The sequence below is a fragment of the Triturus cristatus genome, chromosome 2_1 (assembly GCF_964204655.1).
Source record: "Triturus cristatus chromosome 2_1, aTriCri1.1, whole genome shotgun sequence".
In the NCBI taxonomy this organism is placed as follows: domain Eukaryota; kingdom Metazoa; phylum Chordata; class Amphibia; order Caudata; family Salamandridae; genus Triturus; species Triturus cristatus.
Window position 1 is genome coordinate 991,180,855 of NC_140581.1, and position 26,317 is coordinate 991,207,171.

At 49.9% G+C, this 26,317-nt stretch overlaps 1 protein-coding gene across 2 annotated transcripts in view; it reads right to left on the reverse strand.

The window, feature by feature from the left end:
* The window catches only part of FOCAD (focadhesin), a 1,730,079-nt gene that overhangs the window by 306,149 nt on the left and 1,397,613 nt on the right, over positions 1–26,317 (reverse strand). For both annotated transcript variants that reach the window (XM_085634390.1, XM_085634400.1), the window contains exon 41: positions 19,119–19,208. In XM_085634390.1, the coding sequence (XP_085490516.1) occupies positions 19,119–19,208 (90 nt within the window). The remainder of the gene's footprint in view (positions 1–19,118; positions 19,209–26,317) is intronic.

Here is a 26,317-nt window from a genome sequence, read left to right on the forward strand (position 1 = left end):
GAGACCCGTGGAGGCGACGAGGGACGTGGGACGTGGGACCGGCGACTTGCGAAAAGTGGCTAGTACCTGACTAACGCGACTTCTGAGGGTTCCTCGAGGCTGTGCTTGGGGAGTTGAGAAGCCCCCATCCCGAGCACCATCTGCAAAGAAGATCAGCTCCCCACACTTCACATGTTCTGCGTGGGGCCCTTCTGCACCAGAGTTGCTCGACGTGTTGTCCGGTTGCTGGACCGTTGGCTAGTGACCTCTGCGATGACGAACCTTTGTTTTCACCTTGCTGGTCCGGCTCCTCCAGACTGGCACCCGCTCCTCTGTGAAAGAGAAGCACCCCAGACCTTCCTGGTTTGCACCAGAAGCAAGTCCTCCATCCTGCGTGTGTTCCGCTTGCCAAGGCTTGTTGGGTCCTGACTCGACTTCGACGCCGCCGACAGCAAGAGCCTTCGTGGGACAGCTCACCTCCTGGTCCTGGTCGTCCTCGACGCCTCCTGGTACCCGTGGCTGCTGCGACAAGCTTCACCTCTTCACCTGCATCTTCACGACATCGCCTGGTTCCTTCCTGGTTCCTGGCTGGTGACCTAGACTCTGTCCCTTCTGCTTGCAGGTATCCTTCCTTTTTGATTCCATCCTTGGGATCCACCGGACACTCTTCACTGACTGCCTGTCAGCAACTTTCCTTCAGGCATCCATAGGAGTCAACGACGAAACCCGACGCAAGTTCACACCTATGCACCCGCAGCCCGTGGGCTAGGTAACTTGAGTACTTCGGTGCTCACAAGGGTATTGACTATCCAAGGGTCTAGTTTCCAACTCTCGATTTCCTAGCTATTCCAGAAGTGTCCTATAACTGTTAAATTCTAATAAATTCCATTTCTATCGACTTTTACGCATTACGCGTGAGTGTTTCCACTCTGCCCCTGAATCCCGTGGGCCTCCCACTTCCTAACCTTTGGTAGTATAGTGTAGCCCCAGCGATTCCCTAGGCCTAAGCCTATCCTGTGTTCGTGACAGTGGTTCTTATACCACTTACTTAGTATATGGTTTGCGTGGCCCCTAGGGCCTAACTGTATTACTTACCTGTGTGACTTAATGTATGCTTAAATAAGACTGTGTTGTACTTACCTCGAATCTCATAAAGAGTGCTGAGGGTTTGACTAGAATAAATACATTCTATTTTTATATATATCTGTTGTGGTGTCCTTTCATTTGGTATTCAAGGGATTACATATGGTATAACAGCTGGCTTCACATGCCATACAGAGTTTAGCCTAAGGCTGCTCTTGTCCATGCTACCACTAGGATAGCTGGTCTATAAGGTTGACTTTACAACCAATCACCTTAAGGGTTGTTTGGACTGATACAAGGTGTACACTAGAATTAGTGACATCATATATCAGGCCAACTTCTCACATTGGTGAGCAGCGGTTGGGATCTGAGCTTGCTGTTGTAATACCATTATAATCTTGAGATACTAAATTGAAAGATCACATAGATATTGTTAGGTACAATAACATAGATTATAAATACTTAAGTCCTACTGGACTTAGTTGTTGTAGGTTGAAGGGCCTAGCACACCCTGACTACAACTACTAGAGAGGTTTAGTAGATACAACTAGTGTAGGTAGGTGCAGACACCACACCCTCACTAGGTCATGTCTCTGAGAGGAGATCAAGTTGATTCTCTCCCAGGAGGGGTAGATCCTAGAACGATCCCCTCTAGATATGATACCCTAACTTTTCAGGAGATGAGACAATTGTGTACCTCCAGAAAGTTAAAACAGGGTTCAAACCCTACCCTCATTCAGCTAGTAGAGATCCTCGAGGAGTATGATGCTCGTAGGGCCTCCCAGGCTAGTACCCTAGGTACAGGTGATGTCTACCCACTACAGATGAGTCAGATGGGACTTCAGAAGATGAGGTAGACAGCCAGGTCAAAGTTGGGAGACTTAGCCAGGCTAACTTAAGCCTACATGGGAGTCTGACTGGGGTCCCCCCATTCAGACCCTCAAGTGGGCTTAACCAGAGAAGCAGGAGAGACAGATCCCCTTCAAGGGAATCTATCCACTCCCATGTCCCTAATAGCTCCAATGCCTCTTCTCACAGGGGAATGACTTCCCCACAGAGAAAAGAGCATCAGGCCAGAATGAGGGAAGCCAATCTGAGGATTGAGAGGGAAGAACTTGCCCTTGCCAAGGAGAAGCTTGCTCTGGCCAGAGAGCAGAAGTTAAGTGGGTCAGATCCCACTGGTGGCAGCAATATCCCTAAGAAAAGAGACAGGACCTATGATAATAGAAACCTGAGCAAGATTGTCCCTCCCTACAAGTGTGGGGATGACATCCACAAATGGATAACTGCTTTGGGGAGGGCTTGCAAAGTACAGCAGGTACCCCAAAGTCAGTGGGCAGCTAACTTGTGGCTCTCCTTCTCTGAGAAAGGTAGAGACAAGCTCCTCACAGTTAGTGATGAGGATGCTGACAATTACACTGTTCTGAAGAGTGCTCTGATTGATGGGTTTGGCCTAACCACTGAACAATACAGGTTGTTGTTCAGGGATACCCAGAAGACACAGACTCAGGACTGGACAGACTTTGTGCCACTAAGGCTCTGGAAGGCTGGTTATTGGGTAGTAAGGTTAAGGACTATACAGGATTGTATAATTTGATCATGAGAGAACAAATCCTTAATAAGTGTCAAAACCAGCTGTTGCATCAACACTTGATTGACTCTGACCTAACTTCTCCCCAGGAATTGGGAAAGAAGGCAGATAGATGGGTCAGGACTAGAGTTAAGCAGAAAAACCAGAACCAGGGCGGTGATCAGAAAAAGGCAGACCAGAAGGGTAATGATCAGAAACAAAAAGACCAGAAGTATTCACCAGACCCCCAAAAGGCTCAGGGGGAGGGTGGTTCCAAAAAGGATAAGAAGAAAGATGGCCAAAAGAAACCCTGGTGCAACTATTGTAAGTCAAACTCACATTGGTTTAGTGAGTGCACCAAAAAGGATAAGCCCCCAGCCATCATTGCCCCTAAGGCAACTGTACCCCCTAGTCCAGCTGTAAGTGGTGGTTCCCAGCAAAAGGGTGTAGTAGGGTTAACCCTGGGAATTGAGGAGGATTCTGGCCTAGTCAGGATACCTACTCAGGCTGTTCTGATCTGTGATGGGGACATAGCTTTGTCCTCTACTGTAGGTCCCAGTAACCTGGGCAAGTACAGAGAGACTCCTTTTATCAAGCATAGAATGGCTCAGGCCTACAGGGACACTGGGGCTAGTGTCACAATGGTGACACCTGCCTTTGTGGACCCTGGACAGATCATGCTAGGTGAGAATTACCTAGTGACCAACGATAGCAATGCCACTACTTCCCATAGTGTGGCAATTGTTAACGTCTCCTGGGGAGGGGTAACTGGCCTCAAGAAAGTTGTGGTAAGTTCAGACCTTCCTGTAGAGTGTCTGTTGGGAAATTACCTTGAAACTTCAGTTTGGGCTTAAGTGGAGTATAGGACCCATGCAGAAATGCTTGGGATAGATGCACATGTCCTTGCTGTGACCAGGTCACAGGCCAAAAAGTGTAACACTGAACAAGTGCTGGATCCTGGGACAATGGACCAGACACAACCCAAGAGAAAGAGCAGTAGGGTCAAGGCTGTGCCTTCCCCCTGCCTCAGGTGGTGGATCAGCCCTCACAGGAGGATGATTCTGAGAGCCCTGAAGGAACTGTCCTAGAAGAACTTGAACCTGATCAGGTTGAGTTTCTTGGGACAGGGGGACCTTCAAGGGCAGATCTGAGGCAGGCACAATTAGACGGTCCTTCTCTTGAACCCCTCAGACAGCAGGCTGCTGCTGAGGCTGCAGGGAATGCTCAAGGTACCCATAGAGTGTATTGGGATGAAGGGCTACTGTACTCAGAGGCTAGAGACCCCAAGCCTGGTGCGTCCAGGAGGTTGGTCATACCATTGAGTTTCAGAGGCTTCCTTCTTACCTTGGCCCATGATATTCCCCTTGCAGGAAACTTAGGCCAGAACAAGACTTGGGACAGGCTTGTCCCTCACTTTCACTGGCCTCATATGTCAGAAGATACCAAGGAGTTTTGTCGCTCCTGTGTCACCTGCTAAGCCAGTGGCAAATCAGGTGGCACCACAAAGGCCCCCCTCATACCACTACCTGTGGTGGGGGTTCCCTTTGAAAGAGTGGGGATAGACATTTTAGGACCAATGGACCCCTAAACAGCATCTGGGCACAGATTCATACTGGTGATAGTGGACCATGCCACCAGGTATCCAGAAGCTATACCCCTAAGGACCACAACAGCTCCTGTTGTGGCAAGGGCCCTACTTGGAGTATTCTCCAGAGTGGGTTTTCCAAAGGAGGTTATTTCTGACAGAGGTGCCAACTTTATGTCAGGATATTTGACTGCAATGTGGAAGGAGTGTGGTGTGAACTACAAGTTCACTACACCCTATCACCCACAGTGCAATGGGCTTGTGGAGAGATTCAACAAGACCCTAAAAGGGATGATAAAAGGTTTACCAGACAAGCTTAGGCGAAGATGGGACATCCTTTTACCCTGCCTTCTGTTTGCTTACAGAGAGGTCCCACAAAAGGGGGTTGGCTACAGCCGTTTTGAGCTTTTGTTTGGGCATCCTGTAAGGGGACCCCTGTGTTTAGTAAGGGAAGGATGGGAGAGACCTCTCAGACAACCGAAACTGGACATAGTGGATTATGTACTTGGCCTTCGCTCCAGGATGGCAGAGTATATGAAGAAGGCTTCTAAAAACCTTGAGGCAAGCCAAGAACTCCAAAAAGCTTGGCATGACCAAAAGGCTGTGTGACTGTGTACCAGTCAGGGCAGAAAGTGTGGGTGTTGGAGCCAGTGGTCCCAGCAGCACTCCAAGACAAATGGTCTGGACCCCACACTATTGTTGAGAAAAAGGGAGAAGTCACCTACTTGGTGGACCTTGGGACTCCCAGAAGGCCCCACAGGGTGCTTCATGTCAACAGATTGAAGGCATATGTTGACAGGGCAGACATGGGCTTACTCATTGCTACAGATGAGGGGCAGGAGGAAGAGAGTGACCCTCTCCCAGACCTGTTGACTCAGAACCCTGATGATGGCTCAGTTGATGGTGTGGTCTTTTCTGACAGCCTCACTGATCATCAGCAACAGGACTGCAGACAAGTTCTGCAATCCTACAGACATATGTTCTCTCTGACCCCAAGTCAGACAAACTGTTGCACCCATGAGGTGGACACTGGTGACAGTCTGCCTGTGAAGAGTAAAATCTACAGGCAACCTGACCATGTCAGGGACTGCATAAAAGTTGAGGTACAAAAGATGTTGGAGCTGGGAGTCATTGAACCTTCAGAGAGCCCTTGGGCTAGTCCTGTAGTTCTTGTGCCAAAACCTCACACCCAAGATGGTAAGAGAGAGATGAGGTTTTGAGTGGATTACAGAGGTCTCAATGCTGTCACTAGGACAGATGCCCACCCAATACCTAGGGCAGATGAGCTCATTGACAGATTGGCAGCTGCCAAGTTTTCGAGTACATTTGACCTGAAAACAGGCTACTGGCAAATCAGACTAGCTGAGAATGCAAAGGCCAAAACTGCTTTCTCGACCCCAGGAGGACATTATCAATTTGTGGTAATGCCCTTTGGTTTGAAGAATGCACCTGCCACTTTCCAAAGGTTGGTGAATCAAGTCCTTACAGGCCTGGATGACTACTGTGCAGCTTATCTTGATGATATTGCTGTCTTTAGCTCCACCTGGGAGGATCACCTGGTCCACCTGAGGAATGTTATAGAGGCCCTGCAAAAGGCAGGCCTCACTATCAAGGCCACTAAGTGCCAGATAGGGCAGAGCAAGGTTGTATACCTGGGCCACCTAGTCGGTGGGGGTCAGGTTCAACCACTGGAGAGCAAGATCCAGACCATAAAGAACTGGACTCCTCCAATTACCCAGACTCAGGTCAGAGCTCTCTTGGGCCTGACTGGGTACTACAGAAAGTTTGTTAAGAACTATGGATCCATTGTGACACCACTTAATGACTTGACCTCTAAGAAGATGCCAAAGAAAGTTCAGTGGACAGTGAGCTGTCAAAAAGCATTTGATGACCTGAAGCAGGCCATGTGCAGTGCACCTATTCTGAAAAGTCCAGACTACTCCAAAGAGTTCATAGTCCAGACAGATGCTTCTGAGTTGGGTGTGGGAGCTGTTCTTTCACAACTGAATGTAGATGGTCAAGACCAGCCCATTGCTTTTATTAGTAGAAGGCTGACTCCTAGATAGAAACGTTGGTCAGCTATTGAGTGGGAGGCCTTTGCTGTGGTTTGGGCCCTGAAGAAGCTGAGGCCATACTTGTTTGGCACTCACTTCAAGATTCAGACAGACCATAAGCCCCTCTTGTGGCTAAATCAGATGAAGGGTGAAAATCCCAAACTTCTTAGGTGGTCCATTTTCCTACAGGGGATGGACTTCACAGTGGAACATAGACCTGGGACTGACAATGCCAATGCAGATGGACTCTCCAGATATTTCCACTTAGATCAAGAAGACTCAACTGGTCAAGGTTAGTTTAATGTCCCTAAGTTTGGGGGGGTTTGTGTAGGAGAGTAGGGTCTGCTTTCTATGTTCACCCCAACTTTTTGCTTTTGCTTCACTGGTTTTCGACTTAGATGTGGCTGTGGGCCTGCCAATCAGACCCACAGCCCAGCTGTTCTCTCTCTAAACTTATACTATGTACTTTAGGTGCATATTCCAATTGGTTAGGATCACCTTATTGGCCCCTGTATAGTGTACCTTAGGTACCCAGGGCATAGGTGTACCCTAGGCCTACCAGGGGCTGCAGCATGTATTGTGCCACCCCTGGCCTGGCCTTCCATTATGACACAACTGGCTGATCACTCAGCTGGGGCAAGGTCGTGTAATCACTCCTTGCTTAGGTGTAGTATTCCTATACCTACCTTATATATAGACACATGTGTACCTTATCAGCCACTCCTTGGCAGGCCTTAACAATCCTGGAGGCAGAGTGCTTGGTAACATGTGAGATGGTGCTCTAGCATGAGCTGAGCCTGTCTGCAGCTATCGGAACCATGTCCTTACAGCTGTTCTATGATATAGCCTACCATATACTCTTAAAGTACCTTATAATCTTAAACGGTTATGGTAACTATGGTTTGGCTTTATCAAAACATGTCGTGTAAGGTGTCTAACACTTTGGAATAATACCCCCATACCATTTCTGGCAATGAGGATATTATTCCTCCATTCTAGAGGGAGAAGACATGTTGAAACCTACTTACCCTGTTAAAGTTAACCAGAGCCCCAGCATCACAAAATGGATGCTGCTGACACAGACACAAGTCTGACCTCCTGCTGCTGGGAGTCCTTCCAGCGAGGGAGGCTTGGACAATAGGTTTCCTGCCTTGGCAGGTGCGAGCACTACCCCAGACAGGATTTAGTGTATTGGGGCAGGGAGGGATGAAAGAAACTAGACACTGCCTGGGGCACACAAGGTGTCCCATGCATAGTCCAGTTCAAACCGGCGCTGGGGCACTCCAGCCCCAGCTCTGGCGCGAAACTGGACAAAGGAAAGGGGGTGTAACCACTCCCCTTCCTGGTCCCACCCATAGGAGGGACCTTGCAGGTAGCCCAGCCCACTAGCCCAGTATATCAGTAGGTAGCTGAGCCCTGCTAAATTAGATTTTCCTGAATCTGCAACTTGAACAGAAACTCTGGACATTCGACATTCGACCTCAGGAAGAAGACTGAAGTAATCTCCCTTGTGGCCAAGGAGTGACCACCCTGGGCAACAAGGGCACCATCCAGCGACCGCTGCTTTGCTTTGCGACTGATCCTACGAGGGACGACTGCAGAGACTGACCAGCGCCGAGACTTCCAGACACCTCTGACCCAGATCCACATCTACAGCGAAGCTGAGACCCGTGGAGGCGACGTGGGACCGGCGACTTAGGAAAAGTGGCTAGTACCTGACTAGCGCGACTTCTGAGGCTTCCTCGAGGCTGTGCTTGGGGAGTTGAGAAGCCCCCATCCCGAGCACCATCTGCAAAGAAGATCAGCTCCCCACACTTCACGTGTTCTGCGTGGGGCCCTTCTGCACCTGAGTTGCTCGACGTGTTGTCCGGTTGCTGGCCCGTTGGCTAGTGACCTCTGCGACGACGAACCTTTGTTTTCACCTTGCTGGTCCGGCTCCTCCAGACTGGCACCCGCTCCTCTGTGAAAGAGAAGCACCCCAGACCTTCCTGGTCTGCACCAGAAGCAAGTCCTGACTTGACTTCGACGCCGCCGACAGCAAGAGCCTTCGTGGGACAGCTCACCTCCTGGTCCTGGTCGTCCTCGATGCCTCCTGGTACCCGTGGCTGCTGCGACAAGCTTCACCTCTTCACCTGCATCTTCACGACATCACCTGGTTCCTTCCTGGTTCCTTCCCGGCTCCTGGCTGGTGACCTAGACTCTGTCCCTTCCGCTTGCAGGTATCCTTCCTTCTTGATTCCATCCTTGGGATCCACCGGACACTCTTCACTGACTGCCTGTCAGCAACTTTCCTTCAGGCATCCATAGGAGTCAACAACGAAACCCGACGCAAGTTCACACCTATGCACCCGCAGCCCGTGGGCTAGGTAACTTGAGTACTTCGGTGCTCACAAGGGTATTAACTATCCAAGGGTCTAGTTTCCAAGTCTCGATTACCTAGCTATTCCAGAAGTGTCCTAAAACTGTTAAATTCTAATAACTTCCATTTCTATCGACTTTTACGCATTACGCGTGAGTGTTTCCACTCTGCACCTGAACCCGTGGGCCTCCCACCTCCTAACCTTTGGCAGTATAGTGTAGCCCCAGCGATTCCCTAGGCCTAGGCCTATCCTGTGTTCGTGACAGTGGTTCTTATACCACTTACTTAGTATATGGTTTGCGTGGCCCCTAGGGCCTAACTGTATTACTTACCTGTGTGACTTAATGTATGCTTAAATAAGACTGTGGTGTACTTACCTCGAATCTCATAAAGAGTGCTGAGGGTTTGACTAGAATAAATACATTCTATTTTTATATATATCTGTTGTGATGTCCTTTCATTTGGTATTCAAGGGATTACATATGGTATAACAGCTGGCTTCACATGCCATACAGAGTTTATCCTAAGACTGCTCTTGTCCATGCTACCACTAGGATAGCTGGTCTATAAGGTTGACTTTACAACCAATCACCATAAGGGTTGTTTGGACTGATACAAGGTGTACACTAGAATTAGTGACATCATATATCAGGCCAACTTCTCACAATGCTTATATTTCTTGAGCTGTTATTAAGTATCTATGGTCTATGTTGCTTCACCTCCCAAACCCCTTAAACATCTTCTGCAGCTTCACCAAGCAATAAAGGATGAAACTTTTTTTTATCCCTGTGAAACTTTGAGTGTAGGATTTTTGGGAATGAGAGTAATGCACTAACTATTACTTCCACCTCTACCAGGCTACTGACTTCCTTTAACTATAATTATGCACACATGACATATATAAATCTTGACACCGGGGTTCATGATTTATAAAGATTTATAAAGATTCATAAATATAATAGTATAAATTCTCAAGGGCAATTCTTCACAAAAATCCACAGAATTGGTGGCTCTATTGCAGTCAAACAAAAATATTTAAGTCATCCAATACCTAGTTCAATATGGGTAAAAAAAGATGACAGAGTTGCCACTCTCCCTTATAAATTGTGATACAAAAATACTGGCCAAACTGTTGGCTAATAGGCTAACTCTCCTGTTGGATAAACTAATTTTACCCGATCAATTGGGATTCGTCCCAGGTAGGGCCACAACTCACAATCTTCGCACTCTTTTTTCTTTATTACAGAATGTCGCGCCTGATTTCCCACTGGCCGCAGTTTTTTTAGACGCCACCAAGGCATTTGATTCGGTGGAGTGGGATTATTTAATTGGAGTTCTACAACGCATGGGCTTTCCTAATTTGTTCCTCTCTTGGGTTAAGTTGTTATATCAGCATCCCACTGCTAAGGTGTTAAACAATGGTCACCTCTCGCCGGCTTTTCCCATAACGAGGGGCACACGGCAGGAATGCCCGTTGTCCCCGCTTTTATTTTCCAAAGCGGTCGAACCATTGGCGTCTAAACTTCGCCAGTATCATCGCGATCGGGCGTTCCGCTGCTGTATGCGTCAAATTTTGATATCCCTCTATGCGGATGACATTACCTTATACATCAGAGACCCCCAACAAAATGTGAACCCTATCTTGTGAGAATTCTTCGTGTTCTGTAGATTATCTGGGATTAATATCAATTGGAGTAAATCCCAGTTCTTTCCCCTAACACCTGCGGTTGATCGATTTGCGCTGGATTTCCCCCTAGAGTGGTGCGGCACTGACCTGCGCTATCTAGGTATTCAGCTGACTGGAAACAGAGAAGCCACCATACGGCTCAATTATGGTACAGCTATTAAGAAACTGGCAGACAATGTCACTTGCTAGATTTGTCTCCCCCTCTCGCTTGCAGGTCGGGCCTCTCTTATTAAAATGGTTGTCCTCCCGCAGTTTCTATATTTATTCATGAATATTCCCTATAACCCTGGCTCTTATTTTTTTAAAACTCTGCGCACTGAACTGCTGCGTCTTTTGTGGGGAGGGAAGCAACTACAGCTCCAATGGTCCACGCTGACAAGGCCCTATGCTCAGGGGGGTTTCGACATACCAGACTTTGAGATTTATTTTCTTAGTGCACAAGCGCACTATGCGTACTATTGGGTACATCCCCCCAGGTACATGCCGCAAGTTGCCACAGAAGATTGGCTCGCGGACCCTATTTCACTGTCTGGTCTCATATATGCCCCTGCTAGGACACGAGCGACGCCACCTACTACAGTCACTGGCACGGTGGACGCCTGGTATCACATTATAGATCTATCAGATACTCCCTTGCCATACTCTCCATTGTTACCATTGACCTATCATCCTAGTATACCACTGCTGCAAGAAAAGGGATTTCATAAGATATGTGTGTGGGTCAATATTGCAACATGGGGTGATTTATTTCATGAAGGCATGTTCCGCTCTACAGATCATTTCTTTCATGATGAACGGTCCTCTCCTCTGTACTATTTCTTACATGTTCGTCTACGACAAGGTATGCGGTCAGTTCTCCCTGATATCCCGCAGGAGCCAGCAACCCTAGCACCCTTGCACTTATTGCTTGGCTCTACAGACGGTAAACATTTGGTGTCAAAGTTGTATAACAGTATACATATGTAGTGGGCGGATGTTTCAAGCTCGGCACGTATACGATGGTCCACAGAACTGGGTGAGAAAGTTTCCGATGAACAATCGGAGTACTGCTGCCTTCAGACTTCACAGATCTCTTCTAGTTGTAGGCACCGAGTCATACACTACAAATTCCTACATCGTCTATATTATACCCCGGCCAAGAAATTCAGGTTCAAACTATCTGACTATGATTGCTGTGAAAGGTGTGGGAGGCAAGAGGTCGACTTTCTCCATCTGGCGTGGGAGTGCCCCGGGGTACAGGACTACTGGGAACAGCTCCATGTGGCATTGGAAAAAATGATGGGTAGCACGTTAGTGAGGGATCCACGGGTGGCGCTTTTAAGTTACACTGCGCAGATATCCAAGCCACAACGTAAGTTCCTGGCATTGTCCTTCTTACTGGCAAAGAGTAGCATGTCGCTGGGGCAGGGGGAGGGTCCCGAAATTCAAGTCTTGGCTAGGCGACTTGCTTTACTGTCATGAACAATCCAACATTTACGCTGAGACATTGCCACTTGCCTCTAGGCCTAGCGATATCTGGGGCCCACTACAAAGCTACCTTCTTTTAGGGGATGCAGAGGGATCGGACACTACTGTTCTGGAAGTTGCTACTTAACGAACAAGTTACTTACCTTCGGTAACGATGTATCTGTAAGAAACATTAGTTAGTTAGATTCCTCACCTTAGAATATCCCCAGGCGTCAGACTGGATCCGGAAGATTTTTCGTCAGCAATACCCCTTGCGCGTCGCTAGGCGTCGTCTGCGGCTCCGCGTCCGTCGTCGGCGTCGTGCGCCGGGATGACGTCGTCGGAGTACTTAGACGCCGCCCTTGCGCGCTGACGTCAGTTCTTGTACATAGCCTTCCGCGCCAGGAACGCAGAGCCATGCAAAGACCGACACTGGTGCCAAAAATAAAATCTAGGGGCCTGAAAAGGATAACCTTAACCCTAGATGTCAGTTCGCAGAACGGGGAGGATGGGAGGGTCGGTGAGGAATCTAACTAACTAATGTTTCTTACAGATACATCGTTACCGAAGGTAAGTAACTTGTTCATCTGAAAGAAACACGTTAGTTAGATTCCTCACCTTAGAATAGATACCCAAGCAATACCATCCCCGGTGGTGGGTCTGCGAACCAAGATCACACCAGAAAGTCCTGGAGGACAGAACGGCCAAAGAAGCCATCCCTCCGGACTTGGCTGTCAAGGCAATAATGCCTGGCAAACGTGTGTAGCGAAGCCCACGTCGCCGCCTGACAGATGTCCTGCAAAGGGACTCCCCGTCCCAAGGCAGTAGTAGCCGCCGTGGCCCGAGTAGAATGGGCGCGCAGCCCAACAGGAGGGTCCTTTTTAGCCAAGGAATAGCAAATTTTTATACACAAAACGACCCACCGAGAGATGGTTCGTTTGTGCACAGCTTTCCCCTTCTTAGCGCCCACGTACCCAACAAAAAGCTGGTCGTCCACCCGGAACTGTTTTGTGCGGTCCAGATAAAAGGAGAGCGCACGTTTTGGGTCCAGACGGTGGAGCCTCTCTTCCTCTTTGGAAGGATGCGGAGGCGGAAAGAAGGTGGGCAAGGTGACAGACTGCCCAAGGTGAAATGGAGTCACCACTTTAGGAAGAAAGGAGGGACGAGGCCGAAGGACAACCTTGTCCGGATGAACAGATAGAAAAGGAGGCTTTGAAGATAAAGCCTGGAGCTCACTCACCCGTCTAGCCGAGGTGATGGCTACCAGAAAAGCAGTCTTTAGAGTCAGAAGACGAAGAGGGCAATTGTGAAGAGGCTCGAAGGGAGCGCACATCAGGAATGTCAATACCAGATTCAAGTCCCACTGAGGCATTACAAAAGGGACAGGAGGGAACGTGTGTGTAATGCCTTTGAGAAAGCGTGTAACCACAGGGGACTTGAAAAGAGAAGGCTGATCAGGAAGCCGCAAGAAGGCGGAGATGGCAGCAAGATAACCTTTCAGGGTGCCCAGGGCAGAGCCCTGCCGGGCCAGAGAAAGAAGGAAGAGGAGAACCTCAGAAAGAGGGGCGGAAAGGGGATCCACAGCCTTTGCTGTGCACCATGCCACAAATTTGTTCCACCGGCAGGCGTATACCGACTTTGTGGAGGGACGCCTGGCTGCCAGAATGATATCACAGACTTCAGGAGGCAAGTCAAATGGCATCAACTGCCGCCGCTCAATCTCCACGCATGGAGGTGGAGGCTGGACAGGTTCGGGTGGAGGACCGTCCCCTGCTGCTGCGACAGAAGATCCTCCCGAAGGGGCAGACGTATCGGGGGATCGGTCAACAGACTGAGTAGCTCGGGATACCAGTATCTTCGTGCCCAATCCGGAGTCACCAAGATGACTTGGGCCCGGTCGTGCCTGATCTTCTTCAGCACTCTGGGCAGAAGTGGTATAGGCGGAAAGGCGTACAACAGACCGCAACTCCACTCGTGACGAAAAGCGTCGCCGAGCGAGTGCCGCCTTGGAAATTCCAACGCGCAGAACTGCTGACATTGCGCGTTCTCTTCGGTGGCGAATAGATCTAACCAAGGCTCTCCCCACTGCTGAAAGAGGCCTTGCGCCACTTCGGAGTTCAGACGCCATTCGTGATCCATCATGCACCGGCGGCTGAGTTCGTCTGCTCTGGCGTTCAGAGAGCCCGCCAGATGTTGAACCACCAGGGTGACGCCCTGGTGTTCCAGCCATGTCCAGAGGCGCAGAGCCTCCTGACAAAGGGTCCACGACCCCACCCCGCCCTGTTTGTTGCAGTACCACATGGCGGTGGTGTTGTCCGTGAACACCTGCACGACACTTCCCCTGACAGAGGGAAGGAAGGCTTTCAGTGCAAGCCGGATCGCTCTCAACTCCAACAGGTTGATGTGGAGACGAGACTCCGCCGGAGACCAGAGGCCTCTGATCTCCGCCTCTTCCATATGGCCACCCCATCCCAGGAGGGACGCATCCGTCACTACGACATGCTCTGGTTGGGGAAGGGAGAGGCTCTTGCCCTTGACCCACTCGCGGTCTGTGAGCCACCACTGCAACTGTTGTGCAGTGCCCTCCGAGATCAAGACATGGTCGGACAGGTTGCCGTGATGCTGGGCCCACTGAAACTTCAGGTCCCACTGCAGAGCCCGCATGCGCCGCCTGGCGTGATGCACTAGTAGGATGCAGGAGGCCATCAGCCCCAGAAGCCGCAACACTAGCCTGACCGAAACCCGGGATAGAGGCCGAAAGATGGGAATCAGGGCCCGTATATCCCGGACTCGCTGTTCCGGTGGATGGACCCGGAACCGCGCCGAATCGAGAACCGCTCCGATGAAGAGGAGCTCCTGAGAGGGACTCAGGTGTGACTTCGGCACGTTGATGGAAAACCCCAGCAAATGCAGGAGATCCGCCGTAGTCTGGAGGTGGGAGACGACTGCCTGGGGCGAGCCCGCCTTCAACAACCAGTCGTCGAGATAGGGGAAGACTGGAACCCCTGATCTGCGCAGATGAGCTGCGACCACCGCCATCACTTTCGTGAACACCCGAGGGGCACTGGTGAGGCCGAAGGGGAGCACGGTAAACTGAAAGTGCTCTTGGCCCACCGTGAACCGCAGGTAACGCCGGTGGGCCGGCAGGACGGGGATGTGGAAATAAGCGTCCTGCAAGTCCAACGCTACCATCCAGTCTCCAGGGTCTAGGGCAGCTAAAACCTGAGCCAACGTTAGCATCTTGAACCTTTCCTTTCGGAGGAAGGCATTGACGTTCCGGAGGTCCAAGATAGGGCGTAGGCCCCCCTTGCCCTTCTTGGGAACCAGAAAGTAGTGGGAATAACAACCACGACCTACTTCTGGACTCGGAACGCGCTCGACGGCCCCCTTGGCCAAGAGAGCCGAAACTTCCTCGCGGAGAAGATCCAAATGATCCCCCGAGATACGGTGGTGCTGCGGTGGCATGGCTGGAGGGGTCGTCTCGAAGGGGAGGGAGTAGCCCCTTCGGACGATTTGCAGCACCCACCTGTCCGATGTTATGGACCGCCAGTGGAGCAGGTGATGGCGAACTCTGCCGCCCACTGGCGTGGTATGGGCCTGAAAGCTCGGACTAGGAAGGCTTTGAGGCGGATGCTGCCGGGGTGGATGTGGGCTGACCACGTCGGCCTCCATTTCCGCCACGGCGGAAGCCACGTCCGCGACCGCGCGCAGGTTGGTTCTGCGGCTGGTGGCTTTGCGGACGTGAGGAGGCGCCCCTTCCTTGGCCACGAAAGGGGCGAAAAGCGGAGGTGTGCGCCCGCGGAGCCGCGAGGCCCAAGGACTTGGCCGTAGCCCGGGAGTCCTTAAAGCGGTTCAGCGCACTGTCCGCCTTCTCACCAAACAGGCGAGTGCCATCAAAGGGCATGTCCATGAGGGTTGTCTGGACATCCCCGGAAAATGACGTGGACCGCATCCAGGCGTGGCGGCGGAGCGCCACCGTGGTGGAAATCGCCCGACCCAGCGAGTCCGTGGTGTCAAGCCCACATCGTATGGCGTGCCGTGCGGCATCCCTCCCATCGGCCAAAGCCTGGGTAAGACGCGTCCGGACCTCCTCCGGACACAGGGGCAGCACGTCCTCCACCGTATCCCACAGGGAATGGGAATAACGGTCCAAGAGACAGGCGGTATTTAAGGACCGCAGGCCCAAACTAAGGGACGAAAACAGTTTCTTGCCGAACTGCTCGAGTCTCTTGGAATCCCGATCCGGCGGAGCGGTCAGGAAGGAGGATTGGGAAGTAGAGGCCTGGATAACCAGACTCTCGGGGGTGGGGTGTTGGGACAGGAAACTGGGGTCGCCCGGAGCAGGGCGGTGGCGCCTGGCAACGTTCCTGTCCACAGGAGGAACTGTGGAGGGCTTGGACCAGGTGCCCTGCAGAACGTCAGTGAGGGCCTCGTTGAACGGCAGCAGAGGCTCAGTGGAGCTTGCTGAGGTTTGAAGCACCTCAGTGAGGATGTTAGTCCTCACAGCCACGGCAGGCAACTCGAGCCCAAGGGCCTCAGCCGCCTTGCGCAGCACCACAGAAAATGCCGCACCCTCCTCCGAAGCCACGGTCGGAGGAGAAGTGAATCCAGTGTCTGGCGAGGTGTCCAGCCCACTGGCCTCCCCCAGTTCATCTGCCCAGTCCTGAGAAAGCTGTGACTGAACAGCCAGAGGGTCCTCGAACCCCTCCCAGTCGCCCCCTTCTTCCGATTCCTGATAAACAGGAGGAATGATCGGAACCGGACTGTAGAGATGGTAGGACTCAAGCGGCGTCGGATGCGGCGTCGGCGGACGCCATGCCGGCGTCGGGTCCGGATGAGGGCTAAACCGGGGTGTCGGCGTCGGCGGCGCCGGTGACGGCGTCGGTGGTTCAGGCGTCGGCGCCGGTGGAGGAGTGACTAGGTCAACCGGCGTCGACTGGGGCCCAGGCAAGGGCCCCGCGGGGACCTGCGGCGTCGAGACCGGAGTCGTCGACGGCGCCGGGGCCGGAGCCGCCGGCACGCGAGGTCGCCCAGTCGAGTCCGCGGGGCCCGAAGGCGCGCCAGCGGGCGTCGACGGCGGGGCCAGGCTCCTCATGGCCGAGAGGAAGGCACTGATCTCCGCCGGCGCCGCGTCAGCCCCAGGGACCGGAAGGTATGGGGGCGGACGCGGCACCTGCGGCTCCGCCGGAGCCGCGGGGGTGGAACCACCCTGACCCTCGGCCGAGTCGCGCGACCGGCGAGGGGAGTCCGAAGAGCGATGTCGCCTCTTGGACTTCTTGGAGCGTTTGGACTTACCCGACGACTTGGAGCCGGACGAGCGATGGCGTCGGCTAGGGCTCCGCGAGCGATCCTTGGACCTCCTCCTGGACCGGGATCGCGCACGACGCGGAGCCGAGTGGCGAAGCTCGAGAAGCTTGCGGGACCGCTCCCGCCTAGCCTTCGAAGTCAGGGCCTGACAGTCGTTGCACGACTCCGCGTCGTGGTCGGGGCCTAAGCAGTAGAGGCACCGGCGGTGGTGATCGTCACCGACATCAGTCGATGACAATCCTCACAAGCCTTGAACCCAGGCATCCTACCGGCACCAGATGTCGACAGACAAGGATCAAAAATGATCAAAAAAGTTTTAGTCAAAAAAGACTAAAAGGGGTAGCTCTCCCGGATCTGCGCTTACTGGCGCGGAAAAAAGAAGAACTGACGTCAGCGCGCGAGGGCGGCGTCTAAGTACTCCGACGACGTCATCCCGGCGCACGACGCCGACGACGGACGCGGAGCCGCAGACGACGCCTAGCGACGCGCAAGGGGTATTGCTGACGAAAAATCTTCCGGATCCAGTCTGACGCCTGGGGATATTCTAAGGTGAGGAATCTAACTAACGTGTTTCTTTCAGATTGTGTTGTACGGGCATTCCTTGCGTGCACTACTCTCCTTCGCTGGCACAGATATGTGTTGTTCCCCTAATCCAGTGTCTTTGTGCCTGGACCCTCCTTGCCTTGTCATCTTTGCTAGACCATACCTACGATGTGCCTTGACGCATTATGTATGAAATTGTTTCCTTCCTCTGTCTGGGGATATGTATATACAGCATCTTATGATTCTGCCTGCCCTGCACTTTTCGTGTTCAATGGTCACCTGACATTGGGATATGTATGTAAAGATTCATCTGATTGCTATGTTGTAAAATGTCCCCGCATGGTATTGGGTGGGAATGCACTATCTGTTGAAGTACGTCTCCTCAAATTTTTTTTTTTTCTTTCATTTTTTCTCGTTTCAATAACAATGTAATGTTCATTACTTGAGATGAAAATACTAAAATAAAGGTTTAAAAAAAAGGAAAAAAAAGATGACAGAGTTTGTCTGAGTAGTGAATGAATGTGCCCTTAATTTACTGATAAAATAAGTCTCAGTAAATGTTAGGTAAAAGAACTACAAAATGCTATTGAACGAATCAACTGTTCAGTTTCCTTCCAGACTAAGGGCCAGATGTACGATGGTTTTTAGCGTGTGCAAACGGGTCTTAGAGCCGTTTGCGCACGCTAAAAACCATGGGCCCATGTACAAACCGTATTTTGTGAGTCGCAAATAAATTGCGACTCGCAAAATACTGTTTTGCGACTCGGTATTTGGAAGGGGCGTTCCCTTCCAAACAGTGACTCCGTAGCCATGTACGAATGTTTTGCAAGCGCTATTGCGGTCGCAAAACATTTGCAGATTACCACCTACTTCAAGTAGGTGGTAATGCATTCGCAAATGGGAAGGGGTCCTCAGGAGACCCCATCCCCTTTGCAAATGCATGCAAAAAAACGTTTCATTTTTATTTTTTTAAATGCATCTCGTTTTCCTTTAAGATAAACGGGTTGCATTTAAAAAAAAAAAAGGAAAACTGCTTTATTTAAAAGCAGTTCCAGACATGGTGGTATGCTGAGCCCAGAAGGCCACCAACCCTGGGAGTGCCAGCCATTCCAAATGGGGTCGCAAAATGCGAGTGGCTCATTAATATTCATAAACCTTGCATTTTGCGACCTCATTGGGAATCGCTGACAGTGTCCAAGACACTGTTGTACATGCCAAATAGCGAGTCGCAAAAGCGACGCAATTTGCGAGTCGCTATTTGTCAGGTCATACATCTGGCCCTAAGACTAACACATATACATCACCATTGCCATTCAAATTATAACCCAATTACTTATTTAGTACATATTCGCATCCTTGTAATTGAGACATAAGCATCTGCAAAAAAAGAACATGTTGATGACAAAAGAGAGGAAGGCACTCTCAAAGGAGGCAAGTCATGAGCACTGTTCATGCACAAAAGGGAAAGACAGGGCAAAACTGGAGCATAAGCCCTTCTGAAGTACCTTCGAGACGCTGGATACACGATCAATTTCTGTATCTGACATTTCTGAGAAGCACTGTGCAATGGCAACATAAAGCTCCACTTCATCACCCTGGTAGGAAGAGAAGAAGGTGCATGTTGAAGTTGTTAAAAATATGGAAAACAGACATGAAAAATACATCTCTCATCAATTTATTGATTTGAGGGGCGCAACTTGTGACCCGTGAGGGGATCCAGGCCCATAGGAGAAACATCAGTCTAATTTAATCTGCCCATTTCCATGCCTATGGGTAACAATGCAGATGTTACCTGGTCCCCCGCAATATTAATGCTATCTCTATTGTGCAGATACCCTCTGCATTTTATACTCATTTATTCTTTCTGCTTTCACCAGTGACTCTGTAATGATGGCACATGTAATTCCAACCCTTCTGTCACCCGTTTCTAGTCTCTTGAGCACTGTCTCTAGTGCGAGGAGTGCTGTTGCTGGGAAGAATACCTGGTCACTGTGATAAGGTCCTGCTGAGGAGGGAGGTAGGTAGGAATCTTAGCCCAGTGGCTCCTGTCTACCAGTGACTCACCACTAAACTGCTATATAACATTTTCAGGAGGTAGTTAAAGGGTTTGCTGTTATATATCTGGCCAACGATGGGACAGCGAGAGGGAGAACTTAGTCAAGAAATAAAGTTCTTCGAGTCTGGCGGGGTACACTGGTACCAAATCGAATTGAAGTCATAATAACAAGATATTTACGGCACTTCAAACATTTTACAAATATCTGTGAGAACGACATTGCTTGTAGTCACATCTGTTTGTAATAAAGTGTGAATTTCGTTATATCCTTGCTAAAAGCACTATTAGAGTCTTAGCGTTATTGTATATTTACACATATTTTAAATGCAATACCATATTGTAATCGCATGTTTACACTAAACATGTATCCTGATTGTTCAAGTAAAAATAGTCTCCTTCTTAAGTTGACAAAGCTAAACGAAAAATGCAGATTTAGTGACGTCAGCCTTTTACAGAAGCTTGTTGCACCTGTGTTCACGGCCTTCTCGCTTTCTTCTCAGAGAAGAGCCTGGCACCCGTTCGTTAAGTCTCTATCTGGAGTTTCTTTTCATTACGTGTCCTGATATTGCTTGAGAAAAAATGTTTAAAGGGGGTGCGAAAAAGTAGAAAAATTTGCATTTTTTATTCCGACTGATCACATAGCAAAGCTCAGGTCCCTTGAAATGGTAAATTGCACCTACAATATTTTTTATGTTTGTTGGTAAGTTTTGCATTAAACATGTAGAAGACTCACAGAATTTTCCAGAGTATCTGTGTTATGATTTTTTTTTGTAATCAAGGTTTTATGCATTGAACAGTAGGAGTAACAAACAGTACACCGTACAACGCATTCCAATATCACAGTAGTAGGTGTTCAACGGAGAAAAGACGCTGTCTCAATCAGCAGTCAGGCTGTAGTACGATCACCACCTCCCCCAGACCTTTCCGTGTGCGTGGGAGCAGTCCCTAGGAGTGTATATGGTCATACTCCTCGACTACCTTGGCACACCAGTCCATTGCAGAGCGCCATTTGGCCAGTGTTGATGGTTCCAGAAATGTCTAGAGTCAGGCAATGTCGCGCTTGGCCACCATTGCGCCTATGCTGACCAAGGTGAGTTCTTCCCAGGGCTGTTTTATGATTAATTATGAATTGCTGAGCTTGGTTAATGGATTTTTTTTTCTTGTGTAATTTAAAACACCCCCCCTCACACACACACACACACATTGGGTGGCTGAAAACAATTGCATTTTCAGTTTTCATTTTCTTTTTTTCTTTTTGAGTTTTCTATACATAATACATACATTTGTTGTATGGGTTTACCGCTGGCATAGTCCTAGTATAGAGTAACAATCTGGGCGGGTCTCCCTTTGCTGGCTATACTTTTGTAGTGAGGTAGGTCTAAGATAGGAAAGTTAGGAATAAGCGGAGGAGAAGGATAGGACAGGCAAACAGCTAGTTATACCATTCTGACTTGGTGATAGACTGCTCCAGTCCCTGACATGTCCACTGCACGGTAGGTACAGCACGGCCCTCAAGCGAGTGCGGGGCTGTTTCTTAAGGTGGATCGTACGGGACCAGGGCTTTGTCCAGAACTTCCCACAAGCCCCTGGATGACGCTTTCCAGGGAGAGTATTGCAACGCCAGATTATCCGCTCCCCTGAGGTGGGTGACCCAGTTGAGCCAGCCTTTGTAGGTGGTCTTGGATGTGTCCTTCCAGTTCGTTAGTACCAGTTTGACCGCCGCTGTTAGGAGTAGATCCATTAGTTCCCTCTCTCCCTCTGCGGGCAGGTTGGTTCGGATAAAAGCCGTGGTGAGCAAGGCAAAGTCTCTTGTAATCTTGCACTTAAAGACATTGTCTATGAAGTCAAACACTTTACCCCAGAAATCCTTGAGTGTTGGGCATTGGAAGATGAGATGTTCTAGGTCCCCCTTCCCTGTGTTGCAGTTCCAGCAGAGAGGGCTATCCCTGAGGCCTAATGTATGTAAGCGGGCTGGGGTCCAAAACGTTTTGTGGAGCAGCCAGAGTTTAGTTTGGGCTAAGACTGGGGTGATCTTATTTCGGGTGGCTACGGACCACAGATTATTCCACTCCTGTTCGTTTAACGGGGGTGTGTCAGTTTGTCCCAGTAATCCTTCGTTTTGTTGTTGAGTTTGGACTTTTGAAGTTGGAGTATTTTATATAGTTGCGATGCTTGGTGGCCTATTTTATTTATATTTGCTACGCATTTGAAGATCAAGGGCTTGGTATCTGCTATTTTTGATTTTGATAGGGCTGCTTTTCCATTTTCTTAACTACATTTTATTTTATGTGTTCTGCACACACAAGTCAGTTTCAGGCACTGCAGCCAAGACAGAAACCAACGTTTCTGTAAAGACATGTTGTCAACAAACACCTTTCGAGAAAGAAAAGCAAACGTACGTTCAAAATTGCAGCTGTGAGTGCCGAGCTCACAAACTACTTAATTATTCTGAATGGAAGTTTCAAGCTGCCGCTGGCTGACTGGAATGGATCAAATACTTAATGGTTGTAGCAGAGAGTTAGTTGCACTCATTTGGTAAGAACCGCAAAATGCAGATGTAGTGACCTGGGGGCAGGGCACTAGGACCCTGCAAGACACTAGATGGACACTGAGGGAACCGGACACCACATCCGGTCGAGGGGTGTGGGAGGGCATTACAGAGTGAGGGAACGAAGTGGGCAGACGTGCGTGGGCATGGGGACAACATCCTGTACTAGAATAAAGTATCATCGATCCTTACCTGTCTCCTGTTAGTCTGTTCTGAAGAGACACGACATCTGACGAATGAAGGTGGGATATGAAGGGCAGAAGTGGATCAGAACGTCTGTTTCCTGGAGAAGAAGCGCGACGGAACCAGGAGCCCACTCTGGTCCGCTGGCCAACTCAAGAAACACTTGTGCAGAGTGGTGTGACGGGGAAAGAAAAGCGGAGCCAGGATCCCACCCTGGTCCGAGCAGTGCAGCCAGAAAACAGCGCGACGCGGGAGCCCACCCCGACCGACACATCGGTAAGCGCGCTGTTGAGGCTGTGCATAGTGAGGAAATAAAAGAAATAAGAGGGCATCCGTCAGCGAGCAGAAAAGCAAATAAGCGCCAGCACCCAAGAGCGCTCGTATTAATCTAACGCTGAGAGAAGGAAGGCGCGCGTTAGTTTGAACAAACTATCGCAAGACTACTGCGGCCATTTTAGAGTCAGGCATCCCGGGCCAATCAGAAGGCAGAAACGAGCAGTGGCCATTTTAAGAGGTCAGGCGAAGCAAGAGAGACAAAAGAAACCTCGCGAGACTACGGCAGCCATCTTGAAGTCAGGCAACTGAGCCCATCAGAAGCCAGGACTCAGAGGCGGCCATTTTGAAGTCAGGCGGCCATTGAAATACATTGAAAAACAAGGAGAAAGTGCAATAAAGGCGCAAATAGCTGACAAAAGAGGGAAATAAAGCACAATAAAGGAAAAAAACTAAAGAAACAAAGAAATGAAAAAAAAAATAAGAAAATGAGCGACAACGAGGAGAAGCAGAGCACGCAAGCCATCTTCCACAGGCCGTTACCGTTCAGCCTATCGGAGCCACAAGCGGGCATCAGGTGGGAAAGATGGGTCCGGAAATTTGAGCGCCACAGACGTCCCGGATAGCAAGCAACTGCACATACTACTGAATCTAGCAGGGGATGAAATAGAAGATCTTTTATTAACATTCCCTACTGACCAGACCACGGATTATAAGGGAGTGATGCAGTGTCTCACACAAAAGTTTGACCCCCAACGCAATGTCGATTTTGAAAGATATACATTCAACACAGCATGCCAGCAGGGAGAAGAGAGCCTGGGCGACTTTGCAACGAGACTAAGGAAGCTGGTCGCATATTGCGAGTTTGACAAGTTCGACAATGAGCAAGCAATAAGACTGCGCATCATCGAAGGGTGTAAATCAGTGGAGTTCAGAGCACGCGTTCTGAAGGAACCAACGACGTTGGAGAATATATTGACGATGGCTCGCACGGAAACACGGGCCACGGAGCAGGGCGAACAAACGTGCTATCGATGTGGCCTAGAGTTCCTGCATGTCGGTGCAATGGGTCAGAAGTGCAGGAAGTGCAACAGGGACAATCACTTCTCAAGCACGTGCATGAACAGACAATTCAGAAGTGAAAGAGGCAGAACAATGAGACCACGGATGACCAGTAACAGATACGCATGACACATGGACACGGCAAATCGCAGCTCCTCCAATGAGTCAGAAGAGACGGCAGCACCTGTGAGAGAGGCGAGACTATATCTGATGTCGGACGCACCAAGAGAGGACAAAGAGACAGAGCATGTGCATCTCGTGGAAAAACAACAAATAAAGAAAACGGCCACTGTGGACATCGGCGTAGGAAACCACCAAGCAAAGTTTGTGCTTGACAGTGGAGCAACCTGCAACATCATTTGCATGTCAGAATACCAAAAAATGATGGTGAAACCACAGCTATCACCGTCAACTGTGGACGTGTTCACGTGGGGTTCCAAACGGCCGGTAGAAAACATGGGAAAATTTACAGAGACTCTGACGTACAAAGGCAAATCATACCAAGATGAAATACATGTGCTTAAGGGTGACATCCCAGCACCATGCCTGCTCAGCAACGTGACGGCCCAGGTAATGGGGCTACTGGCAATGACATACCACATGTCGGAAACGGAAAATATCCTACTAGAATACCCATATTGAAGGGTCTTGGCAAGCTAAAAGGAAAACAGATAACATTACATATAAATGAAGCTATCAAGCCAGTGGCCCAGCATCACAGACGAGTACCAATTCACCTACAACCACAAGTTGAGGAAGAGATAACAAGCTTACTGGCACAGGATATAATTGAACCTGCTGAAGGACCGACGCCTTGGGTGTCCCCGATTGTGGCAGTCCCTAAGAAGAACACCTCAAAGATCCGCATCTGTGTGGACATGAGGATCCCGAATACCGCAATCGCAAGAGAACGTCAACCGAGGCCACACCTGAATGACATGATCAGCTGCCTCACTGGGGCTTGGCGGTTCTCGAAGCTGGACGTGTGCAAAGGGTACCATCAGTTAGAACTGGACCACCAGTCCAGGTACATCACAACATTTTCCACACACATGGGTCTGTTCAATTACAAGCGACTGAGTTTTGGAATATCGTCAGCAGCGGAGATATTCCAGGAGACAATAAGACAAGTGATAAGACCGGTACGGGACAGCCTGAACTACAGCGATGACATTTTGGTATTTGGAAAAACAGACAAAGAACATGATGCAGCTTTGCGTCAAGTGTGCACACAACTGGAGCGAGCGGGCCTCACGTTAAATGGAGAGAAATGCGAGCTGGGAAGAGGGGGACTAGTGTTCTTCGGGCACATCTTCTCCAAACGAGGGATGAGGCCAGACCCAAGCAAAGTTGAAACATTGAAAAATGCAAACCACCCGACGGACGTTGCAGAAGTACGGCCGTTTCTAGGTCTCGCCAGCTATTGTGCGCGGTACATACAGGACTTCGCCACAGTGAGCACACCACTAAGACAACTGACCAAACAAGGACAGAAGTTCATCTGGTCTCAGGAATGCAACAGGGCATTCGAAGAAATAAGAAAAGCGGTGGTGACTGTGGAACATCTGGCCTACTTTGACCCCCTACTGTGAACTGAACTGACTGTTGATGCCAGCCCAGTAGGACTAGGAGCAATACTAGTGCAGCATCTGCCAGGGTGAGATTCACAAAGGAAAATTGTTGCGTATGCGAGTAAGAGTTTAACAGACATTGAAAGAGCATATTCGCAGCCAGACAAAGAGAGCCTAGAAGTGGTTTGGGCGTGTGAACACTACCGCATGTTTATCTACGGGAAGTTATTCACCATCATAACTGACCACCAGGTGCTAGTGACGATCTATGGTAGCCCGTCAGCTAAAATGCCGCCCAGGATTGAACGCTGGGGCATAAGGTTGATGGATTATGACTTCACGATTGTGCACAAGCCAGGGAAAGAACACAGCCCGGCAGATTACATATCGAGACACCCACTACCGCAAGCCCATGAAACGACATCGATGGCAGAGGAGTACCACAATTTCGTACTGAAACAAAACACCCCGGCACCAATAACACTAACAGAACTGGCAATTGAGACGAAGAAAGACGCCACGATGCAAACGGCCTTGGAGAGAACAAGAAGGCAGAGATGGAGGGATGTCAACAATAATTGCACCTGGGGAACAGGAGTATGCAAGGAAGAAGTGCTAGCTCTCAAGAAGATTAATGAGGAACTGTCAGAGACAAGTATCGGGATAATGATGAGAGGGACAAGAATAGTGATACCAAGCTCACTCAGGAGGCAACTGGTAAACCTGGCTCATGAGTCACACCGAGGCATAGTAGCAACGAAGAAGCTGATAAGAGAGAAAGTATGGTTCCCTGGCCTAGACCACATGGTAGAAAGCACCATAACGACCTGCCACCTCTGTCAAGTAACAGGATCACCGGCTAGAAATGAACCACTACAAATGTCGGAACTTCCGAGAGCGGTGTGGACAACACTAGCGGCTGATTTCTTTGGGCCCCTAGACACAGGCAACTACCTGCTTGTGGTCATCGATGAATACTCACGGTTTCCAATAGTACGACACGTCCCGTCG